Raw genomic sequence first — 16,573 nt, 5'->3', positions numbered from 1 at the left:
ATTGATCCCAATAAAATGGGAAATTACAGTGTTACAGCAGCAAAATCAGTCTCACAGCACTGAATGTAAATATAAATGAAATACTAGGATACAATATACATACATGCAATATACATGAAATAATAAGAGGAATAAAATACTAGAACAAATATAGTAGAGCAAAACAAAGACGCATCCACAGATATCCATGTGGCCTTCCTGAGTACCTGACTGTTAAATAGATGAATGAACTGCTTCTGTGGCCGGCCAATCACCTTGCCTGCTATTTTTAAAACGTTTTTTCTTGTTTTTCTGGGAGTAAGTTAGGTTACCAAACACTTGTTAGCCTTCTGATAGCAAGGTGACTGTTGGGTTCAAAGCCTCGAGTAAGTAAAATTACTCACGGACACAGACTTGCCTTTTGTGCTTTGCAAAGGGGATGAGAACTAAAAAAACATTCAGCAGTCTTCCAGACCTGTTCGGTTCCCACAGTGACTTCCAAATATGTTGATTTGGGACAAAAGCACTGTATTGCTACAATCAGGGAGCAAACACCCCAGTTTATTAAACCAAACCAAAATGTGATCCTCACTTTATTGGCCACAGAAATTTTTCTATCTAGGTTATGTTATTTCCTTCACAAAGTGCTGTCTCATTCCTCAGGTGTTTGGAGCTTTAAACTGTATTCATGCAATGTTAAATGGATTAAACAAACAGGAAAGCCTCCCATCATTCCAAATTGGGTGGGTGACTAAGATGGGTAAGTATGTTGCATTATCATGCATTAGCGTGCATTAAGGATGGTCACTGTACTGTTGGCCGCTTAAATAGCCACCAAGTCAGCTAAACAATTAGCTACTTTTATGGTGTTGCGTATTTGGAGCGCTTAGAAACAATATATCAATGAAGTGATTGGCAGAATTGACATTTCTAGGATCTTGGAACTTGTGATTGGCACTTATATCAATTTATTTAAAAATAAATTCATCAATCAAAAGATATATCAATATCAACAAATGGGAGGCAGCTATTCTAACCAGTAAGCAATGGTTTTAACCATATGTTATATTACTAATAAACTAGCAATGACATATTAAGAAAGATTGTTGCTGTTACTGATTTTATTTCTTAAAACAATTGACAGCAGTGCAGCCTCTTAACCCTTGCCTTGTCTTCCCGTTAACCATGAAATTGTCCTTCCAGGTCAAAATTGAAAATGAATATATGTTTATGCTTTTTCCAATGTTTTTGTCGTTTTTTCTGATTTATTTGTCACTTTTTCCAGCTTTTGGCGCTTAAAAAAAAAACTGAGCTGGTTTAATAATAAGTTTTACACTTATTCTTGGAATTCACGGTCAGCTAACCTCATTGGATCAAATTAAACATACATTTTTAAGTAAAAAGGCAGAAACCTGGCGACTGTTTTGAAACCCTTATAAAAAACAATTCAACTGCTATAAGATCAAATAAAACACCCCAAAAAATTCAAGGAAAGTAATAATTAATTTTGCCTGAAGAATGTTCTGAAGAAAGAAATCCATATTTCTGATTTAAAACACTTTGAAACGGGTCAGTTTGACCCGAGGACAACACAAGGGTTAATCAAAACTCCAATTTAAATGATAAAATGGCCCGTAATAAATGTGAATCAATGTTACAGGTCATACATAGCGCACCTTTTTATTATCTACCATGTCACTGAGCAATGGAAATACTAATGACCATTTGTAAACATGAATGAAAAGGTTAAATGTTAGTTTAAATTGGACCCTTTGAACTAGATATTTCAGCCATGTTTCCGACAATAGTGGATATCAAATGAGGAACAGTGCAGCTGGCGGTGGCAGAGTGCTGTCATTTTGCCCCATCATTAGCTTCCTGTGCTAACAATTTTGTACTCGCATCCACGCAAAACATGCTAACACACTGCCAGGCTAAGTAGTTCTTTTGGGGGTTATAATTGGTGTTTTGGCTAATTGAGCACTATAGCTAAAAGCTTTCAGCGGACTTAGCGTCGTTTGTGACGTAAAGGAGCTTCGCTATCTGAGCAGTGTTTTCCGTGAAATCAGCAGCATATTTATTATAGTCGTAGTGTCTACTTTTTTTTTTTAAACTGCTGTGTTGTGTTGCCTCCGTCTATCACTGCCTGTGGTTCTCATATCTATCTTTGTCTTTGTCTCAGAGGCTTATCCTTCTGCCCAGTTAAATGAGGTTTTAAGGTCATTAACTGATCCAGGCTATTATACTGATGCACCGGGGGGTGTTCCAGATTTGATAAATGATTAGAAAGAGATAATGAGACTTATATAGACATCTGGTATTAGCAGTGGCAAATGGTCAGACGAAGACAGAACAAGAAAACAGGACGTTTTTCCCCGTTGTCTTCAAAGAAGAAAAAAAAACACGTTTTGCATCAGATTTACTTCCATACATGTGGCATAATGAACCAATGGTTTCCAGCATGCGTGTATTGCTTAATACATGTGCTGTATTAAAGTGTGTGTGTGTGTGTGTGTGTGTGTGTGTGTGTGTGTGTGTGTGTGAGTGAGTGAGTTATTAGCCAGTCTGGCAACATTCTCAGTCCACAGACAGGCCGTTCTTTGTGCTGTATGTGATGTCATACTTTCTCAGATGTGTGCTCGCCAACAGGACCTTTGGTCAAAAAAGCGCAGGCTTGTGTGTGTGTGTGTGTGTGTGTGTGTGTGTGTGTGTGTGAGTGTGTGTGTGTGTGTGTGTGGGCCAGGTTTTGCTACATTTGTGGGGACCAAAAACTGTGAATACAGCATACTTATGGGGACCTGACAGCTTTGTGGGGACAAAATGCTGGTCCCCATAACGTTAAAGGGCTTTTTGAGGAATAAGACTTGGTTTTAGGAGTAGGGTTAGAGTTAGGTTATGGTTAGAGTAATGGTGAGGGATAAGGTTAGGCATTTAGGTTTGATGGTTAAGGTTAGGGTAAGGGGCTAGGGAATGCATTATGTCAATGACTGGTCCCCACAAAGATAGCCAGACACGACTGTGTGTGTGTGTGTGTGTGTGTGTGTGTGTGTGTGTGTGTGTGTGTGTGTGTCCAGGAACTCAAACATGGCTGAAAGGTATCTGGTGTAATGAGGCCAAGGTGATTTATAAGTGCAGAAAGCTCCATCCCCCCAGCGTGTACATGCAAACATACACTTAAGAGTAGGACTGTGACAGCTGGTTCACTTTATTTTAGTGGCTTGCCAATTAAAAGCCACATCCACAACCTAAAAAAAGCAAATTGGTTCATGTTTCAGAACCTATATTTGGTGAAGAGACTATCATATCACATTGCATATGGAGGCTGTTTAGCAAAACCTTGCCCTGACGTTTAAAAAGATGTTTTGCAGCTTTGAATGGGGAAATAATATAATTTGTTTGGTGCAAAGACCTGCCGGGAGAACACACCAGTCTAGACAGGCACCTGAAAGGTGGGATTGGAGGGATACAAACAGAGAGGGAAAGAAGGAGGAAGACGGAGCAATCGACAGAGGGCCTGAGAGACAGACGCAGTTAGTCTGTTAGCATATTAGCGTCTGAGTGGAGGAGAGCCAGACAGGTGAAGGCGGAACAGAGTCAACATGAGTGCAGTCTGATAGTATACGCTCCAAGCCAGAGGGAACGCTGCTTTGGATCAAACAGGCTCACCATTAACCTAAACTGACACTGTTTAGACAGCAGGGAACACAGGAGAATAAAAGGTGCAGGGACGAAGCCGGGCATAGCATCGCAGGTAGTAATCAGCGGGGACGAAAGCTCACACACGATTGAATTGTTCAGAAATAGATAATAATAAAAATAATACTAATAATAAAGGTTAATCATATTTCCTATTTGCCAGAAAAAGTACATATTTACACTCATACGAGAAATGCATCCTCTACATTTATCCCAATCTTAACTAGTTAGGAGCAGTGGGCAAGGAACTAAATCATCTACTTCTTAAAAATACATGTTCATGATGATACACATCAGACAGTTTATTGCACAGACATCGGATTGCACTGTATTATAAGTGATTTCACCCAAGTGTGTGATTCTACAACTAAAACTAATTAAGGCAGATAAGCACATGAAAGCCAGGGACCTCGCCCTTCAGGAAATGAGAGGGCCAAAACCATCAAAATAAACACATTCCCTGACAAAGCGATTTTTCTGCCATTGTAAAGTTGGGTTTCCTTTCATTCAAGTCTAATTTGAATTCCCCCCAGCTTTGCTTATAGTAGACAATCCTTGTATTAAAATGCTAAGCATTCATTCATTCATCGACCACATTCTTCAGTTTAATGCTAATTGGGGTTTTGTAAGTGAAGGCCAACTGTTTGTCAAACGGTCCAGATGACAGTTCCTAATATTTTACAATTTGTATACAAAGGTTGTTTGTTTTTTTGTGTTCAAGTTTGCGTTCTTTATCTATCATACGGACAACAATCACAGAGAAGATAAGAACACTGGCTATTAAAGTCTTAAGTTCCAGGCTCTCTCCAACATTGCTAAATAAATAATTTAAAAAAGAACGTTACACAACTAAAAACAAAAAAGAGAACATAAATAAGAATAAACTGAATGTAAACAGGAATGTTGTAAATGTGTTTGCATAATGATAAGTATATATATACAGATACAGAGGAGTACGCAAATGTAAAACAGTATGTAGAAGCATGTAAAAGGTGGTGACAAAAGTTCAAAGTACATTTTTTTTTAACATTGCTTTAAAATTGAAATAATTTTTCCAAGTGAGCGATATTCCCAACATAGCTTGACATGTTTAATTAATTGAAAATGAATTAAATTCACTTCTTTTCCTCTCCACCCACTCCTTTGAAAATATCTGGCCTGTAAATGCCCCACCATGCTTCCCAGCTAGTCGCTGACGGTGTATATTGGGGATAGTGAACAGCTGCTTTTTGTGGCCAAAAAGTTGCAGGTCATGAAAATGAAAACAATGAGCTGAAAGATGCTAAAAAGCTTCATGGAGCTGCAGATGTGATACCTCTCTCTGGGTTGGTCAATAGGAGAGATACCTTTCAAATGACACCAACTGTAGCCATTTGATCTATTATATTTACTTAGAAAATATTGAGTAAAGCTGCGCTGAAGTTGACCATTGCCTGAATAAAATGCTTTCAAAGAGTGCCTGGGGAATTTTAATGTAAGGTCTGTATTTTCATAGATAATTGCACAAATTCACACATAGACACATACACAGACACACAGGCTGGAGTTGACACGCGAAAATCGAGTCACCCAGTGGGGATGTGCCTTGAAAATCAAAAGACATTAACCAATTAGTGTTGATCAATGGTCACAGCCACACAGGGATGAGCCAGAATAGCAGCGTTGTTATAATGTGTGAGGCCAATTGGCAGGCTGGGGGTATTATTACTCTCAGCTCTCAGCCAGTGAAAATGCTGGAAGAACTCTTGACATTCTGCTGCTCTCCAATGCAAAGTATGTTCCCGGCTGTAGCTAGGCAGAACAGGCCGCATGACGAAATAAAAAGGGAGAGATGGAGAGATAGAGCGAGACAAGCAAGGGAAAGAAGCAATGTGGGTGGAATAGAGGGAGAGTGCAGGGAGAGTGCATGTGTAAGGTTGTGAAAGCATGTGTCATAGCCGGTAATGGGCAGCAGGTAATCTCACTGAGATAAGCAGTAGCATGGCAGCCAACCTCTAATTCCCCATGGGAGGTGGTACTGTGGGGTTGTCGCTGGGTTGTTCCCCCCATTCCATGGAAAAATAGATTTATTTAAAGGAGTAATAGGAAAACACGGGTGGAGGATGCATTTAGATGGCGGAAGATTGAGGCGAGAGAAGAACAAAGAATGAAGTCGACAAAGGCAGAGTGAGGGTTGCACTTCTGCTTTGTGCATTCTGCACACATAGATGAACATGTTCACATACACAGATCACAGCAGCACCTCTGCTCCTCAATTGTTCTGTATTCATGATGAGGAGAACAAATATCAGCCTGGGACTTGGCATGTATATAGGGGATTGAGGCAGGAGGGAATGAAAGGGGGGAGTAAAAAAAAGTGGAGGAGATCTCTAAAATATTACACCTATCCGGGGAAGTGTTCAGTGGAGCAGGCATTATGAGAGTGTAAATTACATTCCCTCCTTCTTCCCCTGGGCTGCCCGCTGCTGGATGAATACAATCACCCGGACACACACTGCACTGCCTGCCTATAGACACTAGCAAAATATCAGATACATTGCCATGATGTGTTTATGTTTATTGTCAACGAAGTCTCCAATCATCTATCGATCCAACATCAGTTCTCCATCCTGTTGTTTTCTGAAACGATGTAAAGTATTAACACAAGTCATGTGTCTCAATTGGGAGGGGATCAATAGTGTTTCACTGGGCTATGTTAAACAACCAGCATCAAGTTGTACAGCTTCAAGTGGGGGTAGGACCATGAGTCTATGGTTAATCTTCATGGACAGAGCATGTGTGACGTCACTCATTGGTTTTTTTGAGATCTGCTGTGAGTTGCTGAGTTCGCCGTTACGGGCGCAGCCATCCTGGTTGCGGATGTGACGATTTTAGAATAGACGAGAGTTAGGAGTGAGGGAGGAGCCACAGGCTGTTGAGCGGTATCTGACTGTGATGTTAGTTAAGAGTTGGCAACGCTGCTGCTACACTCTACGTTACACACTTTCTCTGGCGATCTGGATGCAACTGCTGCTGAAAGCTAGCTTACATACTTCGAGGTAAGATTTACTTTTGTTAGGTTTTAAAAGACAGGCGGCAAACTGTCAATCACATCATAGCCTGGACCTAAAACACTCCCTGCTTTATCGTTGATTTTAAAATCAACATGACCAATATTCAAAAAATGAACATTATTCTGTGTTGCAGCAGACTTAAAACTAGCAATTGAGACCATAAAGTCATTATGACAATGTTTACTGAGGTAATTAATCAAGTGAGAAGTTGGTCATTTTCTCACAGACTTCTACAGAAACCAACCTCCTTTTGTAACCGCACATGTTGCCCCCTACAGGATATCAGATAGAATGCACGTTTAAGGCACTTCCTCATATGCGGTACTTTGCTGAACCGGATGCTTTGTCCATTACCATTAACAGTCCATTGGTAGGACATGTCTTTGCCAGTAGAAATCCCCTCCAAAATGTCTCCTCAGAGTAAAAGCAACAGTGCACTTTGTCTTTCCTTTTTCACTTTCGTTTTTAATTCCCTGTCTTTTTGTTTAGTTCAAAAAGAGAACTTTGAATCAAACAGCTCACCTCACAGGTAAAGATGAAAACAAGTTTCGGGAAAATGAACGGGAAAACTATTTCGATAATTAATTAGTTTTCAAGCAAAAACGTCAAACATTATTTAATTCCAGATTCTTTATTGTGAAGACTTGCTGCATGCATTTATCTTATGTCATATTAAAATGAATATCTTTGGGTTTGGGACGGGTGGTCGGACAAAACAAGCGCTGTATAGGTGTCACATTGAGCTTTAAGAAATTGGGATTGTACAATATGTGATATTTAGAAAATGTCATGACATGTTATAGACCAAACGATTAACAGACTAATAACACCTATAGCACTTATAACATGCACTCTCTCTCTTTTATTTTTCGCTGTGTGTATTACAATCTGTTAGCAAAGCACACAGACAGCTAATCCTCTTTATCTCTGCTCTGCTTGGAGGTAATTTGTCTCTCGATGGGAGCTGGAAAAAACCGTTAAAGGTAGCAGGCGCAAAGGTTAGGTCACAAATGGAGAATAGCGAGCAGAACTGATCAGTCTTCTTTATAAAAAAGCCAGTGGCAAGCCCAGATGTCAGGGATGTCAGGTCAGCGCCTGCTAAATCAGAGGGCAGCAACTCGAGTCAGGGCTCATTACTTCTTTACATTAGCCAACAGGTAAAGGAAACACTATTCTAAATCTTCTTTTTCCATGTCTCTATCCTCTTTTATCCCTCCTACTTCCTCCTCCTGTTTCGCCCCATCAGGGTCGTTGTTCCAGGGAGAACTGTAAGTACCTGCACCCACCTCCCCACCTAAAGACCCAGCTGGAGATCAATGGAAGGAACAACCTCATCCAGCAGAAAAACATGGCCATGCTGGCCCAGCAGATGCATCTCGCCAACGCCATGATGCCCGGCACACAGCTACAGCCAGTGGTGAGAGGACACGTACAGTTAGCCCACACAGCTCGCATGAATACAAACACATACAGTTTACACTCATTTCCTACACTCAGAGTGTGAAAGCTCTTCATTCTCGTGAAGTTGATCTGGAGTTATTGTCAGAGCAGGAACTTTCATGAAATGCTTCACCTTAGACTGAATAGCCCAAAGATAATTTACGACTGACATGCCCTTTTGAGATTTTTGAATTTTTATGAGACGTAGTGCCTCAGTGTTTGTGATGCTCAGAAAAATAGTGCATGAAAATCGAACAAACAGGTTGTGACTCTAGGAGCAAAAGACATGCAGTCAATAATTAATTTTGCAATTATTCATTCATAGTCAAATGGTTGCTGAACTCTTGAACTCTGACAGATTGATGGATATTTATATGTTTATATAGTTTTTCATGCAGTTTAATCAGTGGTTTTAGAGTTCCAGCAACATGCTTTATGAGAGATTTGTGTTTCTTGTAATTGAATATGTCAAAGGTACAGGTGTTGCCTTCATTATAATCTGGTCAGAATCACCAAATCTACCTTATACCTGGGTTCAGAGAGCCAGGTTAGCTGGATAAGAACATACCATATTTAAATATTGGGTAACCCTTTCCTTTGTTGAAGTTTTCTTCCTAAGAGTGACATGACACTTCCATGAATATTTGACACCCACATGACACTGTCGTGACACAGTCATGATGCATGAACCCTAACCTTAACCTGAAACATCAACCATAACTTGTTGTGACAAAACCAAATGACAAAAAGCATTTTGTCGTAACTGTTTAGGACTTGTTTATAATGTTGTATGACAGGTTTTATGACAGTTTAATCTCACTGTTATGTAGAACGCTTCAAGTAAAGAGTAGCCAAATATTGTTCAATTGGATTGTAAAAGTTTAGCGCTAACAAGTGCACCTTGAGTTAAATGTCAAATTATTGTTTGAATTCATCTATGGCTGCAAAAGTGAAAAATGGCCATTTTATAGCCTAAGGTGACATCTTCAACGTATTATTTCTTTATGACCAGTAAAGAAATAACTGTCAAATGTATTTAACATACAATAATGTCATCTGACAAAGGCAGAAAAGCTTCAAAATAGTTAGTGATTCATTTTCTGTTGATTGTTTAATTGATCAGTTGACAAATTTTTTCAGGACTAAATCCATTAATTTCACGATAGCCAGATTAATCAACCAATGTTTGAACAACAGGGCCCAGGCATGGACACTGACTTTTTCCCATCACGGTGGGAGTTTTTTTATACGGTGATCAAAAAAGTATTATATTATTATGATGCAACACACCCACAAATACATGCAGAAAATGACACTAGAAAAGACTCTGTGACTGTGCGGAATGCTCCTAGCATCTTCAAGGTGATGGCCGGAGCTCCAGTCAGCCAGTTCAAATGAATCCTTCCCCTCTAGATCCATGAGACCGTACAGAGTCAGTGAGACCTGTCAGTCAGGCTTGAAGTAATTCCTCCGTCTCCTCATCTGTCCCTTTATGTTCGAGTGAGAGCAGTGGAGTGAATATTCCTCAGATTATACAAAAGAGCTTCAGATGCTGCATGCTTGGACACACACACACACACACACACAAACACACACACACAAACACACACAAACACACACACACACACACACAAACACATTTAGCCGATGGCTTATCACCCTTATCTGGGGAAAATGGGCTGAGTCAAGAGGCCCATTGAGAAGAACAGAGGAAACCATGAAAGGGTTTAAAGAAGCAATAGATCTCCCTGGGACTGCAATGCCTTCCCTTTCTGTTCATGTCATGGGTAGAATGAAAGTACGGAGAGGAGAAGAGAGGAGGAAGAAGATAGGCTGACAGTGGAGGACACAGCAGAAGAAGAAAGGGAGCACGCAGTGAGGCAGGGAGAGATAAATGAACAGAGTAAAGACAGGTAGGTAAAGTGAAGGAGATAAACGACAGCAGTGAGGAGAGATGGCTTTAGACCTGCACTAAAAAGAAACATCAAGAAACCAGAGCCGTGGTGTGTGTGAAGGGAAGATGGGGTAACACCGGATACTATCTTTTCCAGGAATTAGACCTCTCTTCCTCCATCCCTCCCTTGTGTTGTTAGCTTAGTTTCCTGCCCCCATCCCCCCAGTATCTCCACCAAATCATATGTGTTGCTATCCCACTTATTTGTCTATAGCCTATAGCTGTCCACCCTCCATGTGCTTAGGAGTGGGCTTTCATTTCACGCATGGAACTGTGCAGAGGGTGAAGTAATTATGGTCCATTACAGCTGTCTGTAAGTGATGGCGCTTGTGATGCTTTTATTAGAGTCAATGTCAGCGGACAGCCCACATTACAGTTGTGTCCATCTACAGTACTGACTCAGTCAGTCAGTTGTCAGTCAGTCAGTCAGTCAGTCACTCACGCTTGGTGTACTTGTTTGGTGCAGACAGGGGATGGAACAAAGTAAATTAGACACATTAGTGTGGTGGAGGGTGGGGGGGGGCGGGTTAGCAGGGAGGTAGGCTAGTTTTTGAAGGTCCCGTGGCATGAAAACATCACTTCATGAGTTTTTTAACATTAATATGAGTTCCCCCAGCCTGCCTATGGTACCCCAGTGTAGCCCTGGGTATCCTGCTCTGACTTTGAGAAAATAAAAAATTGGCTCAGATGGGCCCATCTGGAATCTTCCTTCTTATGAGGTCATAAGGGGCAAGGTTACCTCCCCTTTCTCTGCTTTGCCTGACCACAGAATTTGGCCCACCCTTGAGAAAGAGACAGACATCATGGCTTTCAAACAAGCTACGTTTTAAAGCCACCCCACACCTCCTGAATAGTGTAGGAATAACATTTCACTTAAACGCGGTCGGATTAAAATGAGTGTCAAAATAAGGTTAATTGTCCAACTTCAAAGACTGGGTCATTTATTGGCTCATTGGTCAAACATTTTCCAAGCTAAATGTTTTCAGTATTTTCACATTTGAAAACAACAACATCTAGGCATAGAACAGCATTCACACACAGCTCTAGTTAATCACATTGCTTTCTATCTTTCTATTTAACTTTGTTATGTGCAAGTTAGTTAGTTTGATCTCACTCAGATGCTATGAGGATTCATTGGAAAATACAATTGGGAAGTAGAAAAGTCATCTTTTCTTCATATGTGTGATCTGAATTGTTTGATTGGTGTATATATAATTGCAATGCTCATTTTGAACCTGTTTTTTTCTAATCTGGATTCAGGGTATGTAGAAAGGGAAAATGTTGTAACTTAAAGATTGTCTGACAGACACCACATCACTGCGGCAACCCCAATTGCTAACAGGAGGACGCAATGAGATGTTTTTATTTCCCTACTGTGTAAATATGCTAAATTTAACATAACTGTTTTCAGCCTTTTTGCGATTGTGATGTATAGCAAGAATCTTCAACGTCTTATCATTGTAAGAGACAATACAAAGACCATTATCTTGATCACACAAACTTTTGGCAGGATGACATCACTTCATTGTTGCAGCCACTGACATCATTCCAACCCTGAGCTGCATACGAATATCCCAAACAGACATCTAAGCACCTTGAGAGAGATCTACTTTTCCAGAGTACCTTGCAATGGGACATAATTCTTCAGACATTCCAGAGGGGAGCACTGAAACAATCAAAAAGTCCACTCCATTATTCTTAAATTTTCTGAGTCATCCCAGAGAGCAACAAGGTTTTTGGGAGGGATGTAGCTGTCCAGGCTTGGCTGCCACTGCTCTATTACTCACTGTGTCATGTTGGCAGGGGCTCAGGAGACAATCCTCAGACTGGGGCTGAGGTCAGGAACGTGCTGCAAAAACTTTCACTGCGCTATGTCAGCTAGCACACTCCTTAGCCTCCCTCTCGCGGAATGTGTCTTTTAAATTAGAGTAAAGCACATACAGGCAGTGCATGTTAGTACAGTATTGCCCCCCCCCCCCACCATGCACACACAGCTTGACGTCCCTCAGCCCGTAGATATGTGTGATCGCTGGTGTGTGAAGTGTGTTCATTCCATCTGATTCATGTAAGGAGGAGGTGACACCACATACAGAGTCGAGGCCTCCATTATGTGTTATCTCAAATGAAAAACAAGCAGCCATTAAAGAAGACAATGTTTTTTCTCAGATGTAACCCTATTCATTGTATATTTTTGGCATATTTTGGCCTCCACATCCCCGACCACAGTTCCTCTCTTTTGCTTGGCTGCTGATGATTGCATATATCTCTTATTTCACATATCTTCAATGGTAATGTGCTGGAACCGTAAGCCCACCCACAACCTTTCCCTAAACCCAAACGTCCCTTTGCCGCGAGTAACAGAACCGTAAGCCCACCCACAACCTTTTCCTTAACCGACCAAGTGCAAAGGAGACCTTTATCGTCAATAACAACAATAAAAAGGCACCTGACCAAGCATCCATGTTTTTCACAAAATGGGAGTGAGAATGTGTTGTGAGTAGGATTGAGGAAAGATGGCTTTATACTTATTGGTAGATGTAATTAGATATTCACCATTTGTGTATTTGTATGACAATTGCTATACTAGTTATGAATCAGTGTGTCTTTGTCCCAAACGGCAGCGGCAGATGGCAGCCCACCTAGAGCCTGGGTCTGGGAAATGGTTAGGTCTTTGTAAATTAGAATGTGGTCTAGACCTTCTCTATCTGTAAGGTACTCTGAGATAACTCTGTGGTTTGAGACGACAAATAAAATTGAACTGAATTGTACATGAAGTTTTCTTGACAAATCTGAAATAGATAGTTTTGTTCAATTTTGACCGACTCTTGTTTTGCGTGTGCCCACAGCCCATGTTTTCAGTCACACCCGGCCTTGCAACCAATGTCAATGCTGCTGCGGCAGCGGCTGCTGCGTTTAACCCCTACCTTGGCCCTGTGTCGCCCGGCCTGATGCCTGCTGACATGTTGCCCAGTGGCCCCGTACTGGTCACCAGCAACCCCAATGTCCCTGTACCAGCTGCTGCTGCTGCTGCTGCACAGAAACTCATGAGGACAGACAGACTGGAGGTGAGCTACACACACATTCTCACACACAGACGAAGGATAAATCTGACTCCACAGGCACGCACATACAAAAGAACACACAAATGAGAGGATTTGCATAATTATTATTTCACTTTCATATCAGTCACAGATTAGAAGATAGATTAACAAAACTCTAGTAAACACTGCACCCGGTGAGGGCATTTTTCCAGCTATGCAAACAGATTGGGCTTTGAAATATGGCCTGTGCCTATTTGAATATTAAAACCATTGGGTTGCAAAGTCTTGCTTCAACAGTTTCTGTTAATTATGTATCTGGTAGACAGTTTCTGTTACAGTTACTACATCCCATTACCATAATACAGTCATTACCCCGACTTAAGCAAAGAGAACGAGACATTAATGAGACTATCTCGCTACAAACACTGCCGTCGATGCCCGTCAACAAGCGGCAGACAGCATTGTTTGGCACATGCTCAAGTTATACTGTATCAGTATGTCATTTTCACACAAAAAATCTTTAATTCTTCTATGAAGGTAATCAGTCATTTGAAACCTGATGAGTGTAGCTGTGTTCAGCTAGTCATTAATTGGACAGTAAGTCAATCTCATCCATTATGCAGCCCCACCCGGGAAACTCTTGCAGCGGAATAATGGGGAAATCGTTGGAGGCTGGCAGGAGGCGTGTGAGAATGTTAGGAAGGTTACATTTAAAATGAAATGTTGGGTAGCTGGGTAATTAATGGGGGTGAGGCTGAGTAAGTCTCTGGGCCCGATGTGCGAGTGGATGACTTGCAGAGCGAGGGGATGGGTCAATGACGGGAAAAGAGATGGAGGGGGAGATAGCAAATCAATTTGTAGACCTGTTGTGGTCATCGAGGGAGCTGTTGGGTCCAGCAGAGACAGAGATAGCAGAATGTATGGAGCTCAGAAATTGGAGGAGGAAGTTGTTGTTGACAGAGGAAGAACACGCAAGTCTCAAGTCAGACTGGGGTTAAAATTATTTTCTGATTGATATCATTCTGCACCAAAGTGCAGCACCTACACTAACAGATATACAATCAGACAAATGCCACAATTGGCAGCAGAGGGGAAATATAATTTCCACTTCAAGATATTTAGGCCCAGTGGTCGACACTGCCTGTAGTGCTCAGCCTTGTGTGCTGGTGAAGCTTTTTGATTGGGTGCATTCATATCTAGCCTAATTAGCCAGGAACTAGGTTTGCTATAAATATCTTAGAAAAAGGGCCCAGACATAATTTAGTTTGTGTGGCGTTCAAAATCAACATAGCTGGAATTCACATACCAGTAAGATGATATGTGCATGCTATTTCCTTGACTCTGAGAGGAATTCCTAATTTAGAAGACAATCCTCCAGACTGTTTTCCTGGGAAATATGTTCCGCCAGTCTCTTTGACTCTGTCTTTTATGGAGCTGTACTGCAGCCTTTTAGCATGCATAAAATCATATGTTGCTTACCTAAAACCTTGGTGATTTAAATGCCCCAGAGGGGCCGTTACCATGGGGACAGAAATATGATTAACAGACCCTTTATTTGTTTGTCCAACTAAGCACTTCCACTGGGTTGGATCACTCTAATGCATGATTAAACACTGTTAAAAAAAACACACACTGGTCCGCACCTGGTGCAGAGAACATCAAATTGCTTCCACTTAGTTTTCCCTTTCGTCTCTAATTTTTTTTCCATGCCGGCCTCACTCACTCGATCCCTAAGACTCTCACTCTGTCTCCTTGATCCCCATCTGTCTGTCCTTTACTCATTATTCATCCACCACACACTGTCCTCTCTCTCTCTCTCTGTTGTTTCCTCCCTCCCTCCCTCCCTCCCTCTCTCACCAGTCTCTCCAACATCTGCCTGACAACAAGGATAAGGCAGTCTCTCATATTTTTTTCTGTGTTTTAAATAAGACCAGAAGCAGCAATGGTCATGGTGGCAGTGGTGGGGAATTAATGTGTGTGAGTGGGCATGTGCAGGTGTACATTCACATGCAAGTGTGTGAGTGCTTGAGAGAGGTACATAAGAGAAAGACGAGACAGAGAGAGGCTGAATCCTGCCCCATTTCTCACACAGATCGGTGATTGCGGATGATGAGCTGTCATGACAGGAGACAGGGCCGGGGTTAGTTTGTAGATTACACCGTTGGTGGCTTTTTGTCTGGCAGCCGTTCCACCACAAATCAAATCTTTTATGCATGCAGACAGTGAGACTGGCAAACAGACATTTGGCAAATGGCTTGTTCTATTACAATAACTGATAGATTGATACAACGTACCATGAAATTACATTTCATTTGGAGTAGGATAGAATTCGGAATGCAATTCAGACTCAGCGGTGGTTTCCAGTACTCAAACAGAGATCTTAAGTTATTGCAGTTATTTAAGTGTCAACATTAAATTCTGGGAAAAAAATGCCGCCTCATAATTATATTTCCAAACCTTTGTGTGTGTGTGTGTGTGTGTGTGTGTTATGTGCGTGGGTTGATAATTACGTCAACTGCAGCCTCCCTTAAGGGCAACCGGCTTCAATATTTCCCATGAGTCTCATTGAGCCCTTACATCCAGGCTGAGGCACTCACTTTCCCAACTGTTCACGCAGATGCTGCCCTCTTCTGTCTCTATGAAGAAGAACAACAACATAGCTCGTTTCAATAATGGATAAATGTTGTGTGATTGATGAGTGTGTAAACCCTGGTTATGGTCTGTTCTGCTTATCAATCAACAGTAATGGCCGAGCCTGTCACTAAGATTGGTTAGCTCTGTCTGGTAAAGTGATTGCCAAGTTCTGAAATGACCGACCAGATTGATTACTTCATCAAATGTGAAGTAAAGTGAGCAGTAACTTCACAATGTGAGTCTGCTGTTTGTGTGTGTTTTAGGCTTGTGTTCTTATCAGCATGCAAGCAAAGTAAAAGTAGTAAAACAGTGTCTTTGTTCATGTTTTTCATGTGCACCAGGTGTGTCGGGAATACCAGCGAGGTAACTGCACACGTGGGGAGAACGACTGTCGCTTTGCCCACCCTTCAGACAGCACTATGATTGACACCAATGACAACACTGTCACTGTGTGTATGGACTACATTAAGGGCCGCTGCTCGAGGGAGAAGTGCAAATACTTTCACCCTCCGGCTCACCTGCAGGCCAAGATCAAAGCTACCCAACACCAAGTCAACCAGGCGGCAGCTGCTGCAGCCATGGTACGTATCTGTCCATCGATAGCAACAACAATAAGGACATCAGAACATTTGCTGCACATGCTGTACGGCAAATCTTCTCACATCAGTACTGTGCAGCAAGAGACATTTCTATCAGTTAAAACAAATACAGTGGTGTGAAAAAGTGTTTGCCCCCTTCCTCATTTCCTGTTCCTTTGCATGTTTGTCACACTTAAG

The 16,573-nt window shown here is 41.5% G+C and overlaps 1 protein-coding gene across 11 annotated transcripts in view; it reads left to right on the top strand.

The window, feature by feature from the left end:
* Window positions 1–16,573, top strand: part of LOC117941800 (muscleblind-like protein 1) — a 65,810-nt gene that overhangs the window by 38,287 nt on the left and 10,950 nt on the right. For 7 of the 11 annotated variants that reach the window (XM_034866940.1, XM_034866944.1, XM_034866945.1 and 4 more), the window contains exons 3-5: window positions 7,975–8,145; window positions 12,969–13,187; window positions 16,139–16,378. In XM_034866940.1, the coding sequence (XP_034722831.1) occupies window positions 7,975–8,145; window positions 12,969–13,187; window positions 16,139–16,378 (630 nt within the window). The remainder of the gene's footprint in view (window positions 1–7,974; window positions 8,146–12,968; window positions 13,188–16,138; window positions 16,379–16,573) is intronic. The other 4 variants (XM_034866950.1, XM_034866949.1, XM_034866947.1 and 1 more) reach the window with 1 other exon arrangement.

Source organism: Etheostoma cragini, chromosome 3 (genome assembly GCF_013103735.1).
Source record: "Etheostoma cragini isolate CJK2018 chromosome 3, CSU_Ecrag_1.0, whole genome shotgun sequence".
Classification (NCBI taxonomy): domain Eukaryota; kingdom Metazoa; phylum Chordata; class Actinopteri; order Perciformes; family Percidae; genus Etheostoma; species Etheostoma cragini.
This window is presented reverse-complemented; position numbering and strand designations above follow the sequence as displayed.